At 67.9% G+C, this 20,299-nt stretch overlaps 2 protein-coding genes across 2 annotated transcripts; one reads left to right on the top strand and one right to left on the bottom strand.

The window, feature by feature from the left end:
- Positions 1 to 164: 164 nt before the first annotated feature.
- Positions 165 to 13,574, bottom strand: B4GALNT1 (beta-1,4-N-acetyl-galactosaminyltransferase 1; the record flags this gene model as incomplete). The annotated part of the gene is made up of 10 exons (XM_049797700.1): positions 13,557 to 13,574; positions 11,707 to 11,943; positions 10,780 to 10,953; positions 7,916 to 8,022; positions 7,621 to 7,658; positions 6,557 to 6,737; positions 5,152 to 5,268; positions 3,149 to 3,336; positions 2,127 to 2,267; positions 165 to 402 (listed from the first exon to the last, which is right to left on the bottom strand). Coding segments are annotated over exons 2-10 (1,390 nt in total), but the record flags the coding sequence as incomplete, so codon positions are not given.
- Positions 13,575 to 15,391: 1,817 nt separating this feature from the next.
- Positions 15,392 to 20,063, top strand: OS9 (OS9 endoplasmic reticulum lectin). The gene is given in 15 exon segments (XM_049797702.1): positions 15,392 to 15,600; positions 16,965 to 17,141; positions 17,239 to 17,302; positions 17,411 to 17,487; positions 17,606 to 17,704; positions 17,789 to 17,990; positions 18,084 to 18,212; positions 18,346 to 18,446; positions 18,572 to 18,614; positions 18,728 to 18,816; positions 18,922 to 19,185; positions 19,259 to 19,598; positions 19,679 to 19,706; positions 19,708 to 19,789; positions 19,898 to 20,063. Coding segments are annotated over 15 exon segments (1,992 nt in total). The 5' UTR covers positions 15,392 to 15,432; the 3' UTR covers positions 20,027 to 20,063.
- The last annotated feature ends 236 nt before the right edge of the window (positions 20,064 to 20,299 follow it).

Genomic DNA, 20,299 nt, shown 5'->3' with positions numbered 1-20,299 from the left:
CCCCATGACCCCAGGACGCCCCCAGGACCCCCTCCATTACCCCAGGACCCCCCCCATTACCCCAGGAACCCCCCCATTACCCCAGGACCCCTCCCCAAGTCCCCCCTATGGACCTTCCCCAGCACCCCCATGTCCCACCCCATGTCCCCCCCCCCACTCCTCACCAAGGTGTGCGACCCGACGCAGGCGGGGGTCAAAGCCGACCTGCCGGACCTTGTCGGTTCGGGCCAAGAAGAAGTTGACGACGCCATCGGTGACGACACAGGCGGGGAAACCGGCCAGGCGGTGATGGAAACCGGGCCGTGTCCGTAGGCAGTCCCCCCCAACGCCACCCCCCCGCACGCTCAGCCGCTGCCGGTACGTCGTGGTGTAACCGGTGATTTCCCGCACCGCACCGCCAACCTGCGGGATGCCACCGGTACTGGGCGGTGGTACTGGGCACCGAAAGCGCCCCGGTAACCCCCCCGGTATCCCCCAGCATCGGCCGCCTGTGGCACCGGCACCAGGCACCGAGACAGCCCCAGTATGCCCCAGTATCCCCAGCATCACCCAGCTGCACCACTGCCACTGGGCACCAAGACATCCCCAGTACCCACCCAGTGTCACCCACCTGCAGCACTGGTACAGGGCACCAAGACATCCCCAGTACACCCCAGTACCCCCAGCATCACCCACCTGCAGCACTGGTACAGGACACTGAGACATCCCCAGTACACCCCAGTATCCCCAGCATCGCCTACCTGCACCACTGCCACTGGGCACCAAGACATCCCCAGTACACCCCAGTACCCCCAGCATCACCCACCTGCACCACTGCCACTGGGCACCAAGACATCCCCAGTACCCACCCAGTCTCACCCACCTGCAGCACCAGGCCCTGGCACTGAGACAGCCCCAGTATCCCCAGTACCCCCAGCATCGCCCACCTGTGGGATGGCACCGGGTGCTGGCACTGGGAATGGGGAATGGCACCCAAGACCCTCCCAGCAACATCTACCTGTGGCACTGGGACTGGGCACAGCACCAGCACCAAGACATCCCCAGTACACCCCAGTACCCCCAGCATCACCCACCTGCAGCACTGGTACAGGGCACTGAGTCATCTCCAGTACACCCCAGTATCCCCAGCATCACCCACCTGCAGCACCAGCACCAGGCACTGAGAGCCCCAGTACACCCCAGTCTCACCCACCTGCAGCACCAGGCCCTGGCACTGAGACAGCCCCAGTATCCCCAGTACCCCCAGCATCGCCCACCTGTGGGATGGCACCGGGTGCCGGCACTGGGAATGGGGAATGGCACCCAAGACCCTCCCAGCAACATCTACCTGTGGCACTGGGACTGGGCACAGCACCAGCACCAAGACATCCCCAGTACACCCCAGTACCCCCAGCATCACCCACCTGCAGCACTGGTACAGGGCACCGAGACATCCCCAGTACACCCCAGTACCCCCAGCATCACCCACCTGCAGCACTGGTACAGGGCACCGAGACATCCCCAGTACACCCCAGTACCCCCAGCATCACCCAACTACCGCAGCGGGTGCTGGCACCAGGAATGGCACCAACATCCCCCAGTACCCTCCAAGAATCACCCACCTGTTGGGTGGCACTGGGCGCTGGCACTGGGAACTGGGAATGGCACCCGAGACCCCCCAGCATCACCCACCTTCACCAACGGGCACCGGGCCATCCCTGGTACCTACCCCCCCCCCAGTAGTGCCCACCTCCAGTACTGGCACTGGGCACTGAAACATCCCTGGTAACCCCCCCTCCCCTCCCAGTATCACCCACCTGTGGCACTGGGAACCCTTAGGACACCCCCCTCACGTACCCCCCCCCCCCCCCCCACAGCACCCCTGGCGCACCAGACTCACCGGGACCCCCACAGCGTGGTGCCACCCACCCGCAGCACTACCAAACCCCTGGGTACCAGCACCCTTGGGGGCACTGGGGGATACTGGGACACCCCCTGGCACTGGGGACGGGGTGGGGGGACGGACCAGGACCCCCCTCCTCAAACCATGGGGACCCACTGGCCACCAGTGGGCCCCACACTGGTGGGGTTGTGTCCCCCCAGCCCCTGGGTGCCCACGGTGCCCCCCCCCCCCCCCAGCCCCGTACCAGGTCCAGGCTGGTTTTCTCCAGCACGTCCACCAGTTTCTCCAGGCGGGTGCGGGGGGTGAAGATGAAGTCGTCGTCCACCCACAGCACGTACTTGGTGGTCACCTGCGAGACCGCCAGGTTCCTCCCGGCGAACCAGCCCTGCGGAGCCGGCGTCAGTGCCTGCTGCCCCACGGCTGCCCCACGGCTGCCCCACGGCCCTGCCGGAGTCCTACCGTGTCCCCCCTCCCCAGGGAGTCACAGCCCTGCCAGCCCCCCAAGTGTCCCCCATCCCTGGGGAGCCACAACCCTGCCAGCCGTCCCCCATGTCCCCCCTCTTGAGGGTCCCACAGCCCTGCCAGACACCCTGCCCCCCATGTCCCCCCTCCCTGGGGACCCACAGCCCCGCCAGACCCCCCCTGCCCCCCATCCCTGGTGTCCCACACCTCTGCCCCCCCCCATATCCCCCCTCCCTGGTGTCCCACACCCCTGCCACCACCCCCCCATATCCCCCCTCCCTGGGGACCCACACCTCTGCCCCCCCCCATGTCCCCCCTCCCTGGTGACCCACACCCCTGCCACCACCCCCCCATATCCCCCCTCCCTGGGGACCCACACCTCTGCCACCACCCCCCCATATCCCCCCTCCCTGGTGTCCCACACCTCTGCCCCCCCCCATATCCCCCCTCCCTGGTGTCCCACACCTCTGCCCCCCCCATATTCCCCGTCCCTGGGGACCCACACCCCTGCCATAACCCTGTCCCCCCTCTCCCTGGTGTCCCACACCCCTGCCACCCCCCCATATCGCCCCTCCCTGGTGTCCCACATCTCTGCCCCCCCCCATATCCCCCCTCCCTGGTGTCCCACACCTCTGCCCCCCCCCCAGTGTCCCCCCCTCCCCAAAGTCCTGCAGCCCTATGGCCCTTTCCCCCCCCCTCCCCAGTCCCCCCCCAACCCCACATCCCTCCTCCTATCCTCCTCCCACTCCCCAGCCCAACCCTGACCCCCCCCCCCCCCAAAAAACCCCCCGCCCGGACCCCCACCTTGCCGAAGGGCATGAGGTAGTGCTCGAGGTGGGGGCCCTGCAGGGGCTCGGGGCGCTGGCTGTCATCGGCCACCACGATGGTGACGGAGGGGTAGAAGCGGCGGATGCTGGCGATGAGCCCCCGCAGCTTGTCGTAGCGCAGGAACGTCTTGGTGGCGATGGTCACCAGCGCCGTGATGTTGTACCCTGCGGGGGGAGGGGGGTGTCAGCTCGGGGGGGGGAGTACTGGGCACCCCATGCTGGGAGGATTGGGGTAGCCATACTAGGAAAAGTGGGTACCCATACTGGGAGGACTGGGCGCCCACACTGGGAAGGTTGGGTAACCACAGTTGGGGGACTGGGGCACCCATGCTGGGAAGACTGGGCATTCACACTGGGGAGACTGGGCACCCATGCTGGGAAGACTGGGCATCCACACTGGGAAGACTGGGCATCCACACTGGGGAGACTGGGCACCCATGCTGGGAAGACTGGGCACCCATGCTGGGGAGACTGGGCACCCATGCTGGGCAGACTGGGCATCCACACTGGGGAGACTGGGCACCCATGCTGGGAAGACTGGGCACCCATGCTGGGCAGACTGGGCATCCACACTGGGGAGACTGGGCACCCATGCTGGGAAGACTGGGCATCCACACTGGGGAGACTGGGCACCCATGCTGGGCAGACTGGGCATCCACACTGGGGAGACTGGGCACCCATGCTGGGCAGACTGGGCATCCACACTGGGGAGACTGGGCACCCATGCTGGGAAGACTAGGCACCCATGCTGGGAAGACTGGGCATCCACACTGGGAAGACTGGGCACCCATGCTGGGAAGACTGGGCATCCACGCTGGGAAGACTGGGCACCCCACGCTGAGAAGACTGGGCACCCCATGCTGGGAAAACTGGGCGTCCACGCTGGGAAAACTAGGGCGTCCACAATGGGAAAACTGGGCACCCAAAATGGGGGGACTGGGCACCCACAATATGGGGACTGGGGCACCCATGCTGGGAAGACTGGGGCACCCACACTGGGAAGACTGGGCACCCACGCTGGGAAGACTTGGGCACCCACGCTGGGAAAACTCAGCACCCATGCTGGGAAACTGGGCACCCCACGCTGGGAAAACTGGGCGTCCACGCTGGCAAGACTAGGGTGTCCACAATGGGAAAACTGGGCACCCACAATGGGGGGACTGGGGCGCCCACACTGGGGGGACTGGGCACCCACGCTGGGAAGACTGGGCACCCACGCTGGGAAGACTGGGCGTCCATGCTGGGGGGACTGGGCACCCACGCTGGGAAGACTGGGTGTCCATGCTGGGAAGACTGGGGCACCCATACTGTGAAAACTGGGCACCCACATTGGGAAAACTGGGCACCCACAATGAGGGGACTGGACACCCACACTGGGAAGACTGGGGCACCCAGGCTGGGATGAGTGGGGCACCCACACTGGAGGGACTGGGGCACCCATACTGGGAAAACTGGGCACCCACACTGGAGGGACTGGGGCACCCACAATAGGGTAACCGGGGCACCCACAGTGGAAGGACCAGGACACCCGCACTGGAGGGATCAGGGCACCCATACTGGGAAAACTGGGCACCCACACTGAGAGGATTGGGGCACCCCAGCACTGGGAGGAGTGGGGCACCCGCACTGGGAAGACTGGACCCCCCCCCACTGGAGGGACTGGGGCACCAAAACACTGGGAGGACTGGGACACCCCAACACTGGGAGAACTGGGCACCAAAGTATTGGGAGGACTGGGACACCCCAGCACTGGGAGAACTGGGCACCAAAATACTGGGAGGACTGGGACACCCCAGCACTGGGAGAACTGGGCACCAAAATATTGGGAGGACTGGGACACTCCAGCACTGGGAGAACTGGGCACCAAAATACTGGGAGGACTGGGACACCCCAGCACTGGGAGAACTGGGGCACCCACGCTGGGAAGACTGGGACACCCCTAGCACTGGGAGGACTGGTTTTGGGGTGCCCGTGGCTCACCTCCATCCCCGTCGCTGTCGCCGTCACCGGGGGGGCCGGGACCGTAGAGACGGGGGGTGGGCGGGTGCCGGATTCGGATGGCGAAGGCGGCGTCGTGCCCGTCGGTGGAGAACTGCACTGGAAGGCCAACGGGGCGCTGGGTGTCCCGGGCGGGGGGGGGTGACACCCACCCGCCTCAGGGTGCCCCGCACCCTCAGGGCACCACCGCGGGGACACGGCGTCACCGGGCCTGAGCCGGGCTGCGCTGCCACCACGGCACCCCCAGGGGCAGGGACCCTCCGTGGCACCCGTGGGGCCAGCACCCATCCAAATCCAACCCATGGTGTCCCCAGGGCCAGCACCCATCCAGGTCCAACCCTTGGGGCCAGCACCCATCCAAATCCAACCCATGGTGTCCCCAGGGCCAGCACCCATCCAGGTCCAACCCTTGGGGCCAGCACCCATCCAAATCCTACCCATTGCACCTCAAACACCAGCACCCATCCAGGGTCCACCCATGGTCCTCCAGGGCCAGCACCCATCCAAATCCCACCCATGGTGTCCCCAGGGCCAGCACCCATCCAGAGACCACCCACGGCACCCTTGGGGCCAGCACCCATCCAAATCCTACCCATTGCACCTCAAACACCAGCACCCATCCAGGGTCCACCCATGGTCCTCCAGGGCCAGCACCCATCCAAATCCCACCCATGGTGTCCCCGGGGCCAGCACCCATCCAGAGACCACCCACGGCACCCTTGGGGCCAGCACCCATCCAAATCCTACCCATTGCACCTCAAACACCAGCACCCATCCAGGGTCCACCCATGGTCCTCCAGGGCCAGCACCCATCCAAATCCCACCCATGGTGTCCCCAGGGCCCGCACCCATCCAGGTCCAACCCTTGGGGCCAGCACCCATCCAAATCTCCATCCATTGCACCCCAAACACCAGCACCCATCCAGAGACCACCCATGGCCCTCCAGGACCAGCACCCATCCAAATCTCCACCCATGGTCCTCCAGGGCCAGCACCCATCTAAATCCCACCCATGGCACCCATAGGGCCAGCACCCATCCAGAGCCCACCCAAGGCACCTCAAACACCAGCACCCATCCAGGATCCACCCATGGTCCTCCAGGGCCAGCACCCATCCAAATCCCACCCATGGTGTCCCCAGGGCCAGCACCCATCCAGAGACCACCCATGGCACCCTTAGGGCCAGCACCCATCCAAATCCCACCCATTGCACCCCAAACACCAGCATCCATTCAGGTCCCACCCACGGCACCCGTGGGCCCAGCACCCATCCAAATCCCACCCGTGGCATTGCCCACACCCTGCCTACACCCCTGGGACCAGCACCCATGCGGGTGCCACCCATGAAATCAACCCCCCCCACCACCCGCCGCCCTGCAGCACCCACCGATGTCGGCGGTGTCGGGGTGGAAGAGGGTGTTGGTGTAGGTGACGAACTGCAGCTGGCGGTTGAGGTGGTCCAGGTGGGCGGCGGCCAGCGAGAGGTGGGGCTGCCCCTCCCCCCGCAGCTCCACGCCCTCCACCACGGCCGCCACCGCCAGCGTCCCCATGGTGGCCGTCAGGTTCACCTGGGGTGGGGGGACATGACACCCAGGGTGGCCACACCTGGGACACGCCAGGGCATCCCGCCTGTACCCTGCCCACGCCCCGCCCACACGGGACAACACCCTGCACACGCCCTGCCACACCCCGCTCGGGCCTGCTCGCACAGGATTCTGCCCTGCCACGCCACGCCCACACAGGACTCTGCTCTGCCCACGCCCTGCCACACCCCACTCACGCATGATCCCGCCCTGCCACACCCTGCTCATGCAGGATTCCGCCCTGCCATGCCCTGCCTGCACAGGATTCTGCACTGCCCACGCCCTGCCACACCCTGCTTGCGCATGATCCCACCCTGTCCACGCCCTGCCACACCCTGCTCGCGCATGATCCCACCCTGTCCACGCCCCGCCACGCCCCCTCGCGCATGATCCCGCCCTGCCACACCCTGCTCGCGCATGATCCCACCCTGCCCACGCCCTGCCACACCCTGCTCGCACACGATCCCACCCTGTCCACACCCTGCCACACCCTGCTCGCGCACCATCCCACCCTGTCCACGCCCCGCCCCGCCCCTCTCGCGCATGATCCCGCCCTGCCGCACCCTGCTCGCGCAGTATCCCGCCCTGCCCACGCCCTGCCACACCCTGCTCACGCAGGATTCCGCCCTGCCATGCCCCGCCCACACAGGATTCCGCCCTGCCCACACCCTGCCACACCCCGCTCGCGCACAATCCCACCCTATCCACGCCCCGCCACGCCCCTCTCGCGCATGATCCCGCCCTGCCACACCCTGCTCACGCAGGATTCCGCCCTGCCATGCCCCGCCTGCACAGGATTCCACTCTGCCCACGCCCTGCCACACCCCACCCATGTCCTGCCCCGCCCCGCCCACGCCCCCACCCTCACCTGGTAGATTTTCCTGCCCGTTGCCTGCAGGCTGAGCCCTGCGGGGCCACAGAGAGGTGAGCAGGGCCGGGGGGGGGCACCCACCCAAAAACCCCTGAGTGGGTGGGGGGGTGTCACCCCCTCCCCCCCCATGCCCTCCCATGCCCATTGTGCCCCCCCCGTGCCCCCGATCCCTCCCTGTGCCCCCCGTATGTTCTCACCCCCGCTTGACCCTGTGCCCCCAATACTGCTGTACCCCCCCACCCCACTGTGTCCCCCAATGGTCCTGTGCCCCCCCCCCGTACCCCCCCCTCACCGGGCACCAGGACGGTCTGCAGCGGCCGCACCTCCACCCCCTGGGCCGGGTACTCGAGGGGGGAGTTGGCGCGGACGATGAGCAGCCGATCGGCCGGGGACTGCACCCTGCGGGGAGGATGGGGGGGCTCAGGTGGGGGCCATCCTGCCCCACAGCACCCTGCCCCACAGCAAGCCTCAGGGGGTCCCCCTCACCCGCCCCACACTGATCCCAAGGGGTCCTATCCTGCCCCATACTGGCCCTGGGAGTCCCACCCTGCCCCACACCGATCCCAGTGGGTCCCATCCTGCCCCACACCAACCCTGAGGGGTCCCATCCTGCCCCACACCGATCCTAGCTGTCCCACCCTGCCCCACACCAACCCAGAGGGGTCCCATCCTGCCCCACACCAATCCTAGTTGTCCCACCCTGCCCCACACCGATCCCAGTGGGTCCCATCCTGCCCCACACCAACCCTGAGGGGTCCCATCCTGCCCCACACCAATCCTAGCTGTCCCATCCTGTCCCACACCGATCCCAGCGGGTCCCATCCTGCCCCACACCAACCCTGAGGGGTCCCATCCTGCCCCACACCGATCCTAGCTGTCCCACCCTGTCCCACACCGATCCCAGCGGGTCCCATCCTGCCCAATACCGATCCCAGTAGGTCCCATCCTGCCCCACACCAACCCTGAGGGGTCCCATCCTGCCCCACACTGATCCTAGCTGTCCCACCCTGTCCCACACTGATCCCAGAGGGGTCCCATCCTGCCCAATACAGATCCCAGTAGGTCCCATCCTGCCCCACACCAATCCCAGTGGGTCCCATCCTGCCCAATACAGATCCCAGTAGGTCCCACCCCACCTCACACCAATCCCAGCGGGTCCCATCCTGCCCAATACCGATCCCAGTAGGTCCCATCCTGCCCCACACCAACCCAGAGGGGTCCCATCCTGCCCCACACCGATCCTAGTTGTCCCACCCTGCCCCACACCGATCCCAGCGGGTCCCGTCCTGCCCAATACAGATCCCAGTAGGTCCCATCCTGCCCCACACCAATCCCAGTGGGTCCCATCCTGCCCCACACCGATCCCAGCGGGTCCCATCCTGCCCAATACAGATCCCAGTAGGTCCCATCCTGCCCCACACCGATCCCAGTGGGTCCCATCCTGCCCCACACCAACCCTGAGGGGTCCCCTCCTGCCCAATACCGATCCCAGCGGGTCCCATCCTGCCCCACACCGGTCCTAGTTGTCCCACCCTGTCCCACACCGATCCCATCCTGCCCCACACCGATCCCAGTGGGTCCCATCCTGCCCCACACCAACCCTGAGGGGTCCCATCCTGCCCCACACCGATCCTAGCTGTCCCACCCTGCCCCACACCAACCCAGAGGGGTCCCATCCTGCCCCACACCAATCCTAGTTGTCCCACCCTGCCCCACACCGATCCCAGTGGGTCCCATCCTGCCCCACACCAACCCTGAGGGGTCCCATCCTGCCCCACACTGATCCTAGCTGTCCCACCCTGTCCCACACCGATCCCAGCGGGTCCCATCCTGCCCAATACCGATCCCAGTAGGTCCCATCCTGCCCCACACCAACCCAGAGGGGTCCCATCCTGCCCCACACCGATCCTAGTTGTCCCACCCTGCCCCACACCGATCCCAGAGGGGTCCCATCCTGCCCAATACAGATCCCAGTAGGTCCCATCCTGCCCCACACCAATCCCAGTGGGTCCCATCCTGCCCAATACAGATCCCAGTAGGTCCCACCCCACCTCACACCAATCCCAGCGGGTCCCATCCTGCCCAATACCAATCCCAGTAGGTCCCATCCTGCCCCACACCAACCCAGAGGGGTCCCATCCTGCCCCACACCGATCCTAGTTGTCCCACCCTGCCCCACACCGATCCCAGAGGGGTCCCATCCTGCCCAATACCGATCCCAGTAGGTCCCATCCTGCCCCACACCAACCCAGAGGTGTCCCATCCTGCCCCACACCGATCCTAGTTGTCCCACCCTGCCCCACACCGATCCCAGAGGGGTCCCATCCTGCCCAATACAGATCCCAGTAGGTCCCATCCTGCCCCACACCAATCCCAGTGGGTCCCATCCTGCCCAATACAGATCCCAGTAGGTCCCACCCCACCTCACACCAATCCCAGCGGGTCCCATCCTGCCCAATACCGATCCCAGTAGGTCCCATCCTGCCCCACACCAACCCAGAGGGGTCCCATCCTGCCCCACACCGATCCTAGTTGTCCCACCCTGCCCCACACCGATCCCAGAGGGGTCCCATCCTGCCCAATACCGATCCCAGTAGGTCCCATCCTGCCCCACACCAACCCAGAGGTGTCCCATCCTGCCCCACACCGATCCTAGTTGTCCCACCCTGCCCCACACTGATCCCAGAGGGGTCCCATCCTGCCCAATACAGATCCCAGTAGGTCCCATCCTGCCCCACACCAATCCCAGCGGGTCCCATCCTGCCCAATACAGATCCCAGTAGGTCCCACCCCACCTCACACCAATCCCAGCGGGTCCCATCCTGCCCAATACCGATCCCAGTAGGTCCCATCCTGCCCCACACCAACCCAGAGGGGTCCCATCCTGCCCCACACCGATCCTAGTTGTCCCACCCTGCCCCACACCGATCCCAGCGGGTCCCGTCCTGCCCAATACAGATCCCAGTAGGTCCCATCCTGCCCCACACCGATCCCAGTGGGTCCCATCCTGCCCCACACCAACCCTGAGGGTCCCATCCTGCCCAATACAGATCCCAGTAGGTCCCATCCCACCTCACACTGACTTTGGGGGGCCCCACAGCGACCCTGGGGGGGGGGGGGTGTGCGTGTGCCCCTCCCACGGGACCCCCCACTCACCGCAGGCGGTAGCTGTGGTACTCGCGCTCGCGTTGGCGCTGCAGCCGGGGCCGCTCGCCGGGGGCGAAGGCGCTGGCGAAGTCGACGCCGGGGCCCTGCCCGAAGAGCTGCCGCTGGAGGGGCAGCGCCAGCCCCGGCTCCGCCTCGCAGGAGCAGCCGTTCCTGGGCAGCAGCCTGCCCCGCCCGCCGTCACCACGCCCGCTCCGCACCCACGGGCGGGGACGATGCCCACCCACGCCCTGGCACCGCCTCGACACCTGCCCTGGCACCGCCCTGGCACCGCCTTGTCACCCACCTTGGCACCGCCCTGGCACCGCCCTGGCACTGCCTTGTCACCCGCCCTGGCACCGCCCGGCACCGCCCTGGCACCCACCTTGGCACCGCCCTGGCACCGCCTTATCACCCGCCCTGGCACCGCCCGGCACCGCCCTGGCACCACCTTGTCACCCACCCTGGCACCGCCCGGCACCGCCCTGGCACCACCCTGGCACCGCCCAGCACCACCTTATCACCCACCCTGGCACCACCCGGCACCGCCCCAGCCGCCACCCCATCACCCCCTCCCCAGGGTGCCCCCATCCCCACGGGTGCCCCAGCCGCCCCACCCTGGGGTGCCCCCATCCCGGTGAGCCCCAGATTCCCCACACCCTTGGGTACCCCCACCCATGGGTGCTCTGACCCCACGGGTGAGTCCCACCCCCCACCCATAGGTTCCCCCAGCCCATGGGTACCCCCACCCATGGGTGCCCCCGCCCTGCGGTACTCCAAACCCCTGGGTGAGTCCCCGCCCCCACCCCGTGGGTACCCCCACCCATGGGTGCCCCCAGTCCATGGGTTCCCCCAGCCCCCTGGGTGAGTGCCAGCCCCCCACCCACCCAGGGGTGCCCCCCACCCACGGGTGCCCCCGCGATGGGCGCCAGTCCTTACTCCATGACCTCCTCCTTGAGGCGGAAGGGAACGTGGGGGTAGGAGCGGGCGGGGGGGGGCAGGGGGGGCCCCAGCAGGCGCTCGGGGGCTGGGCGCCGCAGGTCGACGCTGGGGGCACCCTTGGGTGCCCAGAGGTGGAGGTAGAGTGCGGCCAGCGAGGCCGTGGCCACCAGGAGCAGGCAGAGGGACCTCTGCGCCCCCCGCATCCTGGGCGCGGGCGGGGCCGGTGGGGCGGGGCTGCGGGGGCACCCCACCCGCGTCACGCCCTCCTTGGCCCCAGCGCAAACTGGGGAGCACCGGGGTGGACCGGTGCCCCCCAGAACCTCCCAGTGCCACCAATGCCTCCCAGTGCCCCCAGCACAAACCAGTGCCTCCCAATACAAGGTATTGCCCCCAGCACCTCCCAGTGCCCCCAGCACCTCCCAGTGCAACCCAGTACCTCCCAGTGCCTCCAACGCCTCCCAGTGCCCCCAGCACAAACCAGTGCCTCCCAATACAAGGTATTGCCCCCAGCACCTCCCAGTGCAACCCAGTACCTCCCAGTGCCCCCAGCACAACCCAGTGCCTCCAAATGCAAGCTATTGCCCCAATGCCTCCCAGTGCCCCCAGCGCAAACCAGTGCCCCCAGCACAGACCAGTGCCCCCAGCGCAACCCAGCACAAACCAGTGCCTCCCAGTGCAACCCAGAACCTCCCAGTGCCCCCAGCACAAACCAGTGCAACCCAGTGCCCCCAGCGCAACCCAGTGCCTCCCAATGCAAGCTATTGCCCCAATGCCTCCCAGTGCCCCCAGCGCAAACCAGTGCCCCCAGCGCAAACCAGTGCCCCCAGCGCAACCCAGTGCATCCCAACGCAAGCTATTGCCCCAATGCCTCCCAGTGCCCCCAGCACAAACCAGTGCCCCCAGCGCAAACCAGTGCCTCCCAATGCAAGCTATTGCCCCAATGCCTCCCAGTGCCCCCAGCGCAAACCAGTGCCCCCAGCGCAAACCAGTGCCTACCAATGCAAGCTATTGCCCCAATGCCTCCCAGTGCCCCCAGCACAAACCAGTGCCCCCAGCGCAAACCAGTGCCTCCCAATGCAAGCTATTGCCCCAATGCCTCCCAGTGCCCCCAGCACAAACCAGTGCCCCCAGCACAAACCAGTGCCCCCAGCGCAACCTAGCACATCCCAGTGCAACCCTGTGCCCCCAGCGCAACCCAGCGCAACCCAGTGCAACCCAGTGCAAACCAGTGCCCCCAGTGCAACCCTGTGCCCCCAGTGCTATTGCCCCCAATGTCTCCCAGTGCCCCCAGCACCAACCAGTGCAAACCAGCGCAAGCCAGTGCTCCCAGTGCAAGCCAGTGCAAACCAGCGCAAGCCAGTGCCCCCAGTGCAAGCCAGTGCCCCAGCTTCTCCCAGTGCAGCCCAGTTCCTCCCAGTGCAACCCAGAGCCCCCCAGTCCCAGGCCAACCCAGTGCCCCCACTGTGCCCCAGTGCAACCTAGCGCAAACCAGTGCCCCCAGCGCCTCCCAGTGCAACCCAGCCACCTGCCACCAAAATCACCATAGCTCCCCAGTACATCCCAGTGCCACCCAGTGCCCCCCCCCCGCTGCCTCCCAGTGCCCCCCCAATCCCTCCCACTGCCCCCAATCCCTCCCACTGCCCCCCAGCACCCCCAGTACAAACCAGTACCCCCAGTACCTTGCCCTACCACCCAACGCCCCCAGTACCTCCCACTACTCCCAACACCTCCCAGTCCCCCAGTTCAAACCAGTGCCCCCCCCCAGCACCCCCTTTCTGCTGTACCCCTTCCATCACGCTCCCCAGTGCCCCCTCCCAGTTCCTCCCAGTCCCTCCCAGTGCCCTCACCTGGGGGTGGGCGAGGGTCCCGGTGGGGTCGGGGTGGGGGTCTCAGCCCACGCTCATGGCTCTGCCCCCCCACGACACCGGCCTGGGGACACGGGGACAGTGTCAGGGGTGGGAGTGGGGGGGGGGACACCCCACCCCCACCCCCCCGCACCCCCAGCCCCACCCAGGGACATGGCTACAACCAGGGACCCCCCCGGGGGGGCTTTATCCGCGGATGGGGGGGGGGTTAAAAGGCGGGGGGGGCAGATTTGGGGGGGCTCAGGCAATGGGGGGGGGTTATGGGGGGGGATTTGGGGTGGGGGGGGACGACTGGAGGGTGCTGGGGGGGGGGGGCGGGAGGCCCAGGGGGTGCGGGGGGGTCAGCGGGGGTGGGGGGATTCGGGGGGGGGGAACCTCGGTGCCGGGAGATGCTGGGATTGGGGGGGGGGGGGGGGGGAAGGATGATGTGGGGGCGGTGGGGCGGCGGCTGTCGCGATATGTCGCGACAAAAGGGGGGGCGCTGGATGGCTCCGGCCCTACCTGGCTCCGCCGGCGCGTCCCGGCGCTCCGCGGCCGCGCACCGGCACCGGCACCGGCAGCGGGGGGGGGTGGGGGGGGGGGCGGCGGAGGGGGGGGGGGGGGCAGGGCGCCCCCGGTGGCCCCGGCCGGGAACGGCACCGCCGCAGCCCCGGGAGGGGCCGGGGTGGGGGGGGGGGGGGGGGGGCACACAAAAAACGGGGAGGGGGCGGCGGCCGCTGTCACCGTGGCATCGGGGCTGGCGGAGGGTCGGGGGTGCCCCGGGGGGGGGGGGGAGGAAATTAGCGTCCCCCCCCCCCGCGGTGTGGCGGGGGCTCCGGCTGCCACAGGCCGTGCTTTGTGCCCACGCGTGGGCTGCACAAAGGCTCCATTGAGCTTTGGGGGGGGGGGGGGGGCCGGGACCGGGCTGCCTGTGGCCTGTCTGTCTCCGTGGGGGGGGGACTGAGAGCTGGGGGGGGGACGACTGGGAGGATTTTGGGGGGGTTTGGGGGGGGAACGGGACTGGGGGGTGCTGGGGGGGGTCTGGGGGGGACGACTAGGGGGGGCTGGGGGGGTGGGAGGGTGCTGGGGGGGGGGACTGGGGGGGTGGGAGGGTGCTGGGGGGGGCTGGGGGGGTTGGGCTGAGGTTGGGGGACGCGGGGGGGGGATACACGGGGGGATGCTGGGGTACCGGGGGGGGGTCGTAGGGAGATGGGGGGGGATGCGGGGGGTGCTCGGGGATGGGGGGGGGACGGGACCGGCTGCACCCCGCTGGGTCCCACGCCCGGGGGGGGGGGGGGGGGTTGTCTCGGGGAGGTGGGGGTGGGGGGAGAAGAGCGGGGGGTGCCCACGCGTGTTCGCGCTCGGGGCTCCCACGCACGTCGGTCGCCGTGTGCACGGGGGCCTCACCCTGGAGCGGGGCCGGGCCCCCTCCTCTCGGCTCCGGTAATCACGTGATTTCTCTGCCCCCCCCCCCCGATTCCCGCCCCCCCCCCCCCCCTCCGGGATGCTCTGTCTCTCTCCACCAATCAGGTGGCCGGGCTCGCCTGCATCCCGCTCAGCCAATAGGGAGGCGGCAGGTGCGCCACCGCCCTGCGCCTTTAAGAGCCCGGCGTTGCGTCATCGGGGCCGGCTGCGCCCCGCTTCGCTATTGGCTACCGCCTGCTTCGACTCAGCCCAATCGCTTCGCTCCTGGGAGGGGACCACCGCCCTCCCACCGCGGCCTCAACCCCGGCGGCATCACCGCCGGCTTCCGACCAATAGAAAGAGAGCGTAACGCTGACTGGCAGGCGGGCGGCCCAACCGCCGCGCGGGTTGCTAACGGGAGGGGGCGGGCTCGGAGAGGCGGCGGGCGGAAGCGGCGGGCGGTGAAGGGGGTAAGATGGCGGCGCGGCGGGGCCCTGGCCCGGGCCCAGCGCTGCTGCTGGTACTGGCGGTGCTGGGCCCGGGGCGGCCGCTGCGGGGGGTTCGCGCCGCCCTTAACCTGCAGGAGCTGAGCGAGCTGAAGTACGGCCTGGAGATCCTCGCCGAGCCCGTTCTGGCCGGGCAGGTGGGTCCGCGGCGGGGACGGGCACCGACTCCGCGGCCGTTACCGGGGACACCGTGTTGGGGTGGGGGCCAAAAGCACCGACCCAGTGTCCCACCGGTCACGGGGGGGGACGACGACACTATGGGTCGGGGGTCGTACCTGTGCGGGGGAACCGATCGCGGGGTCCTAGCGGGGTTTGCGGGTACCGGACCGGGGTTGGGGGCACCGGGCCGGGGTCCTACCGGGGATGGGGGTACTGGTCCGGACTGGTATCTGGGACGGGAGCACCGCACCGGGGACGAGGATGGTGCCGAGGACGGGGGTGCTGGCCCCGGGGCCGTATTAGGAACGGGGGCACTGGCCCGGGATTGGGGGCACCGGGGTGGGGGAACCTGCTTGGGGCTGTACCGGGGGAGGGGGGTGTCATTGGTCCTGGGGCGGGGTGGGGGGGACGGGGACTCGGGGAGGAAAGGGGCTGTGACCGGGCCAGGGCCCTACCCGCAGCTGTCAGCACCGGGAGGGCGGGGGGTGTCACTGGGCCTTCCGGGGATCCTACTGGGAGCACTGGGACTGGACTGGGGAACAGGGGTGGGGAGGGAACCGTACCTCTTTCACCTTCCACTCGCCTCCACTGAGCAGCTCCCGGCAGCTGTGGGGTGCGGCTGGCTGGACCTGGGGCGTCCTCGGGGTGCTGGTAACCACCCCCCCCCCACCCACCCACCCACCCCCAGCACCAGCCTGGTGCTCAGTGGGGCTTCAGCTTCCGCATCCGTCAGCGGCAACGCTGCTGGCCGGCACTCCTCGCGGGGCAGAGTTCTTTCCTTGGGTGACAACGGGTGGGGACTGGACCTTGGCTCCCTAGATTTGGCAGTGGGATGGGTTGGGCTGGGGAAGTTGGGGGGGGGGGGGGGGGGGTGCCTGCCCACAGGCAGCTGCTGCTGCGTGTCGCCTGCCACCGTCCCGTGCCCGGTGACTTTGAGCTGTTGGGCGGGAGCCACCACCGAGCAAGCCCTGCGAGTGAGGCAGAAGCAGGGGGGACAAAACACACACCAGCCTGGAGCACACCCCTGCCTCCCCCCAGCTGGGGGTGGGGGGGCAGCAGTGACAGGTCTGTCCCCTCGCCTTCTGCCCATCTCACAGCCTTTTCTTGGGCTGAGCTCAGCTATAGTGGAGGGAAAAGAGGAAACTGAGGCATGAAGTGAGGGGGACGACTGCGGTTTGCGTTGATTTCCCCAGGGTGGGGGAAGTGGCAATGGGCCGCATCCTGAGACACGGCTCACATTGTCCGGCCAGACACCTGGGTCCCTTGGCTGGTCCCCAGGGACCCTGACAGGTGCATCCCCCCTACAACCCCGAGTCTCTGCCATGTCCCCCCTCCCCTCCAGCGCCAGGCAGAGGATGTGGTGACGGTGGCTTCGAAGTTCAAGCAGCGCTATGAGTGTCGGCTCCCACCTGCAGCTGTCCGGCGCCAGCCCAACCCCGAGGAGGAAGCGCAGCTCTACAACGGCTCCGGCGTCGCAGAGCTCCTGCGCCCCATGGGAGCCGCCCCGTGCCTCGTCAAGGTCGGGGGGGGGGGGAAGCACAGGGTGGGAAGCGGCAGCGGGGCGGGTCACCCCGTGGCATCCATCCTGATCCCGTGTTTTTCCCCATCTTTTCCAGACCAAGGACTGGTGGACGTATGAGTTCTGCTACGGGAAGCACATCCAGCAGTATCACATGGAAGGTGACGGCGTGGGCGGGAATGGTGGCGCGGGAGAGCCAGCGGGGGGGAAGGGGCAGACCGTCCCCGATGTTGTCCCTCCCCCTGCTCAACTCTTGTCTCTTGCCACAGAGTCGGAGATCAAAGGAGACATTCTCTTCCTCGGCTACTACCAGTCGGCGTTCGACTGGGACGACGAGACGGCCAAGGTGTGGGCTCCCCCCACCCCAGGGACACCACCGTCCCCTCGCCCAACCCTCTTACGAGACAGCAGGGAATCCCCAGGGGTCCCCGTCCCCATCCCGCTCTTCCCCTCCGTCCCCCCAGGCCTCCAAGCAGCACCGGCTGAAGCGATACCACAGCCAGAGTTACGTCAATGGCTCCCGGTGCGACCTCACCGGCCGAGCCAGAGAGGCTGAAGTCCGGGTAAGACCACAGGGGGGGTTGACGCAGGCGTGGTGACGCTCCTGTCCCCGCGGCACTGGCGGCGGCTGACGGTTCTCACCCCAGTTCCTGTGCGAGGAGGGAGCCGGTGACTACATCGCCCGGGTGGACGAGCCCCAGTCCTGCTCCTACGTCCTGACCGTCCACACCACCCGCATCTGCCACCACCCCTTCCTGCGCCCGCCAGCCGGTGCCGCACCGCAGCCCATCCTCTGCCAGCCGGCGCTCAGCCCGGCGCAGTACGTCGAGTACGTCCGCGCCCAAGTCTGTGAGTATCAGGGAGACACTCCTCCCACCAGGTGGGCGGTGGGACCCCGGCACGGGGGTGACGCGGGTCCCCTCTGTCCCTCCGTCCCTTCAGCTGACACCAAGCGGAAGGTGGAGGAGATCTCAGAGGAGCTCAAGACGTTGGACACGAGGCTGTGGAGCGAGAGGGACACTGAGACCCCCGCGCAGTCCCCCGAGGGCGTACCGGCGGCCCACGGTGACGGTACAGCACGTGTCCCCTGCTTGCCGCCGCGGTGAAGCGCGGCTCGGAGAACCGCTGCAGGCGTTTGCCGGCTGGGGCGGCGTGCTTGGAGCTGCCCGGTGCCAGCCGTGCCCGTCCTCTCCTTCCGTGCCAGCCGTGCCGGGGGACGAGCCAGACCCAGCCAAGGAGGCGGCTTTTTGGGAGCGCGTGCGTGAGGTGACCGAAAAGGCGGGCGGCCAGCAGGACAGCACCAGGGTGAGTCTCCAGCGCCCTCAGGGACGTCATCGTGCCCACTGGCAAGGACGAGCAGGGCCGGATGGGTGTCGTGTTAGAGGAGCAGTTTCGGGCTCCTGCTCCATCACCCCGTCTCCTTCCCACAGGCAGAGGACCCATCCCCAAAGGCAACCGGCGGCCAGACAGCTGGTGAGTCCCCAGGGGAGTGGCCAGCGGTGGCCACTCTGTGTCCCCCTGCGTGTGCCGTGGGCCTTTGCCGTCCCCATCCTTCCCACCTGTCTGTTTTGGTGGTCGCCTTGTAGATACGAGGAAGAAAATCCATTTCAAAGTGATCAGGAGCCCCGGGGACCTGCTCCAGTTCATCGAAGAGCTGAAGGAGAGCACCAAGAAGGTGGGTGACCTGTGGTGGGGACGGGCCCCTCGGGCTGCTTCTCCATGCCTCTGTTTTCCCATCAGCGCCAAGGGACATTCCTGAGAACCTTCCCTCTGCTTCCAGGCCAAGGAGAAGGTGAGTGAGGAGGAGGAGGAGGCAGCGACAGTGGTAAAGGCTCCCCCAGACCCCCCTGTCTCTGAGGAGCCCCCAGCGGGTGAGAGGGAACGACTGGAAGAGGAAGAGGAGGATGAAGAGGAAGACGGGGACCTTCTGGGTGGCTTCGAGAAGGAGCTGGAGGCCGTTCTGCTGCCCCGGGAGCAGATGGCCCAGCTGAAGGAGGAGGTGAAGACCGAGATGGAGAAAGAGTTTGACAGCATCATCAACGAGGTGGGTCACCACGCTGGGGACCCCCTGGCCTGGCTAGGGACCCTACCTGACCCCCCCTTCCCGTCACCCACAGGTGGAGGATGAGCTGGAGACGGAAGGGCTGAAGGGGGAGTTTGACCGTAATCAGGCCTCCAAATCCTTGGCTTCCACCCTCAACCGTCTCATGGACAAACTGGATGGAGGTGGCCCCAGCCCGGGGGGAGAGAAGGAGGAAGAGGAGGGGACCGAGAAGAAGGTCAGCCCCAGCCCACCCACCGACGGACGCGTACGGGTGCGGGTGAGCAGGATCGGACCTGGCAGCACCCACCAGCGGGACCCCCCTCGGCGGGAGATGGCTCGAGATAACCCCCAACTCCACCACATCGAGAGCGAGGTCCGGGAGCTGCTGGCCAAGGAGGGGCTGCGGGCTGAAGGTAGGGGTTTTGGGGGGGGGTGGGGAGGCTATAGCTGGGGTTCCCCCCCCCTTATCACCCCCCCGTCCTTCCTCTCCTAGGGAAAATTGAGATCAAGATCGTGACGACGGGGGGGGGCTGACGAGGACGACGCGCACTGGCTCTCAGAGGAGGACACCAAGAACCTCAAGGAGATCTTCTTCAACATCCTGGTGAGTGTCAGGCTGGGGGGGGGGGAAACTGAGGCACGGGGGGGGGGGGCAGGGCCCCCTTGTGATGTGACATGTCGTGTCCTGCCTCTCCGTCGTCCCCCCCACCAGATCCAGGGCACGGAGGAGGCGCAGAAGGAGCGACGGCGGCAGCAGGCGCTGGAGGACAACTACCGCTTTGTCTGGGGGGGCCGGGATGAACCCCAGCCCCCTGGGGACTCCGAGGACCCCGACTTCTGATTCCCCCCCCCCCAGATTCGGGGCTTTGCCCCCCACACCCCCCCCCCACCCCGCTGCCCCGTGGGGCTGGGTGCAGGACCCCCAGGAAGGGTGGTGATGCCCCACAGGGGTACCCTCCACCCCAGTGGAGCCCCCAAGGGGTGACCTTGGACTGTTTTTGGTTTTTTGGGGGGGGGGGGGGGGGGGGGGGCGGAATGTGGACCTTGCTGTGTCCCCCATGGCGGGGGGGACACACGACATGACCCTGCCCTGAGGCTGGGCGTATTTGTGACA

This window comes from Accipiter gentilis, unplaced genomic scaffold, assembly GCF_929443795.1.
Source record: "Accipiter gentilis unplaced genomic scaffold, bAccGen1.1, whole genome shotgun sequence".
NCBI lineage: Eukaryota > Metazoa > Chordata > Aves > Accipitriformes > Accipitridae > Astur > Astur gentilis.
This window is presented reverse-complemented; position numbering and strand designations above follow the sequence as displayed.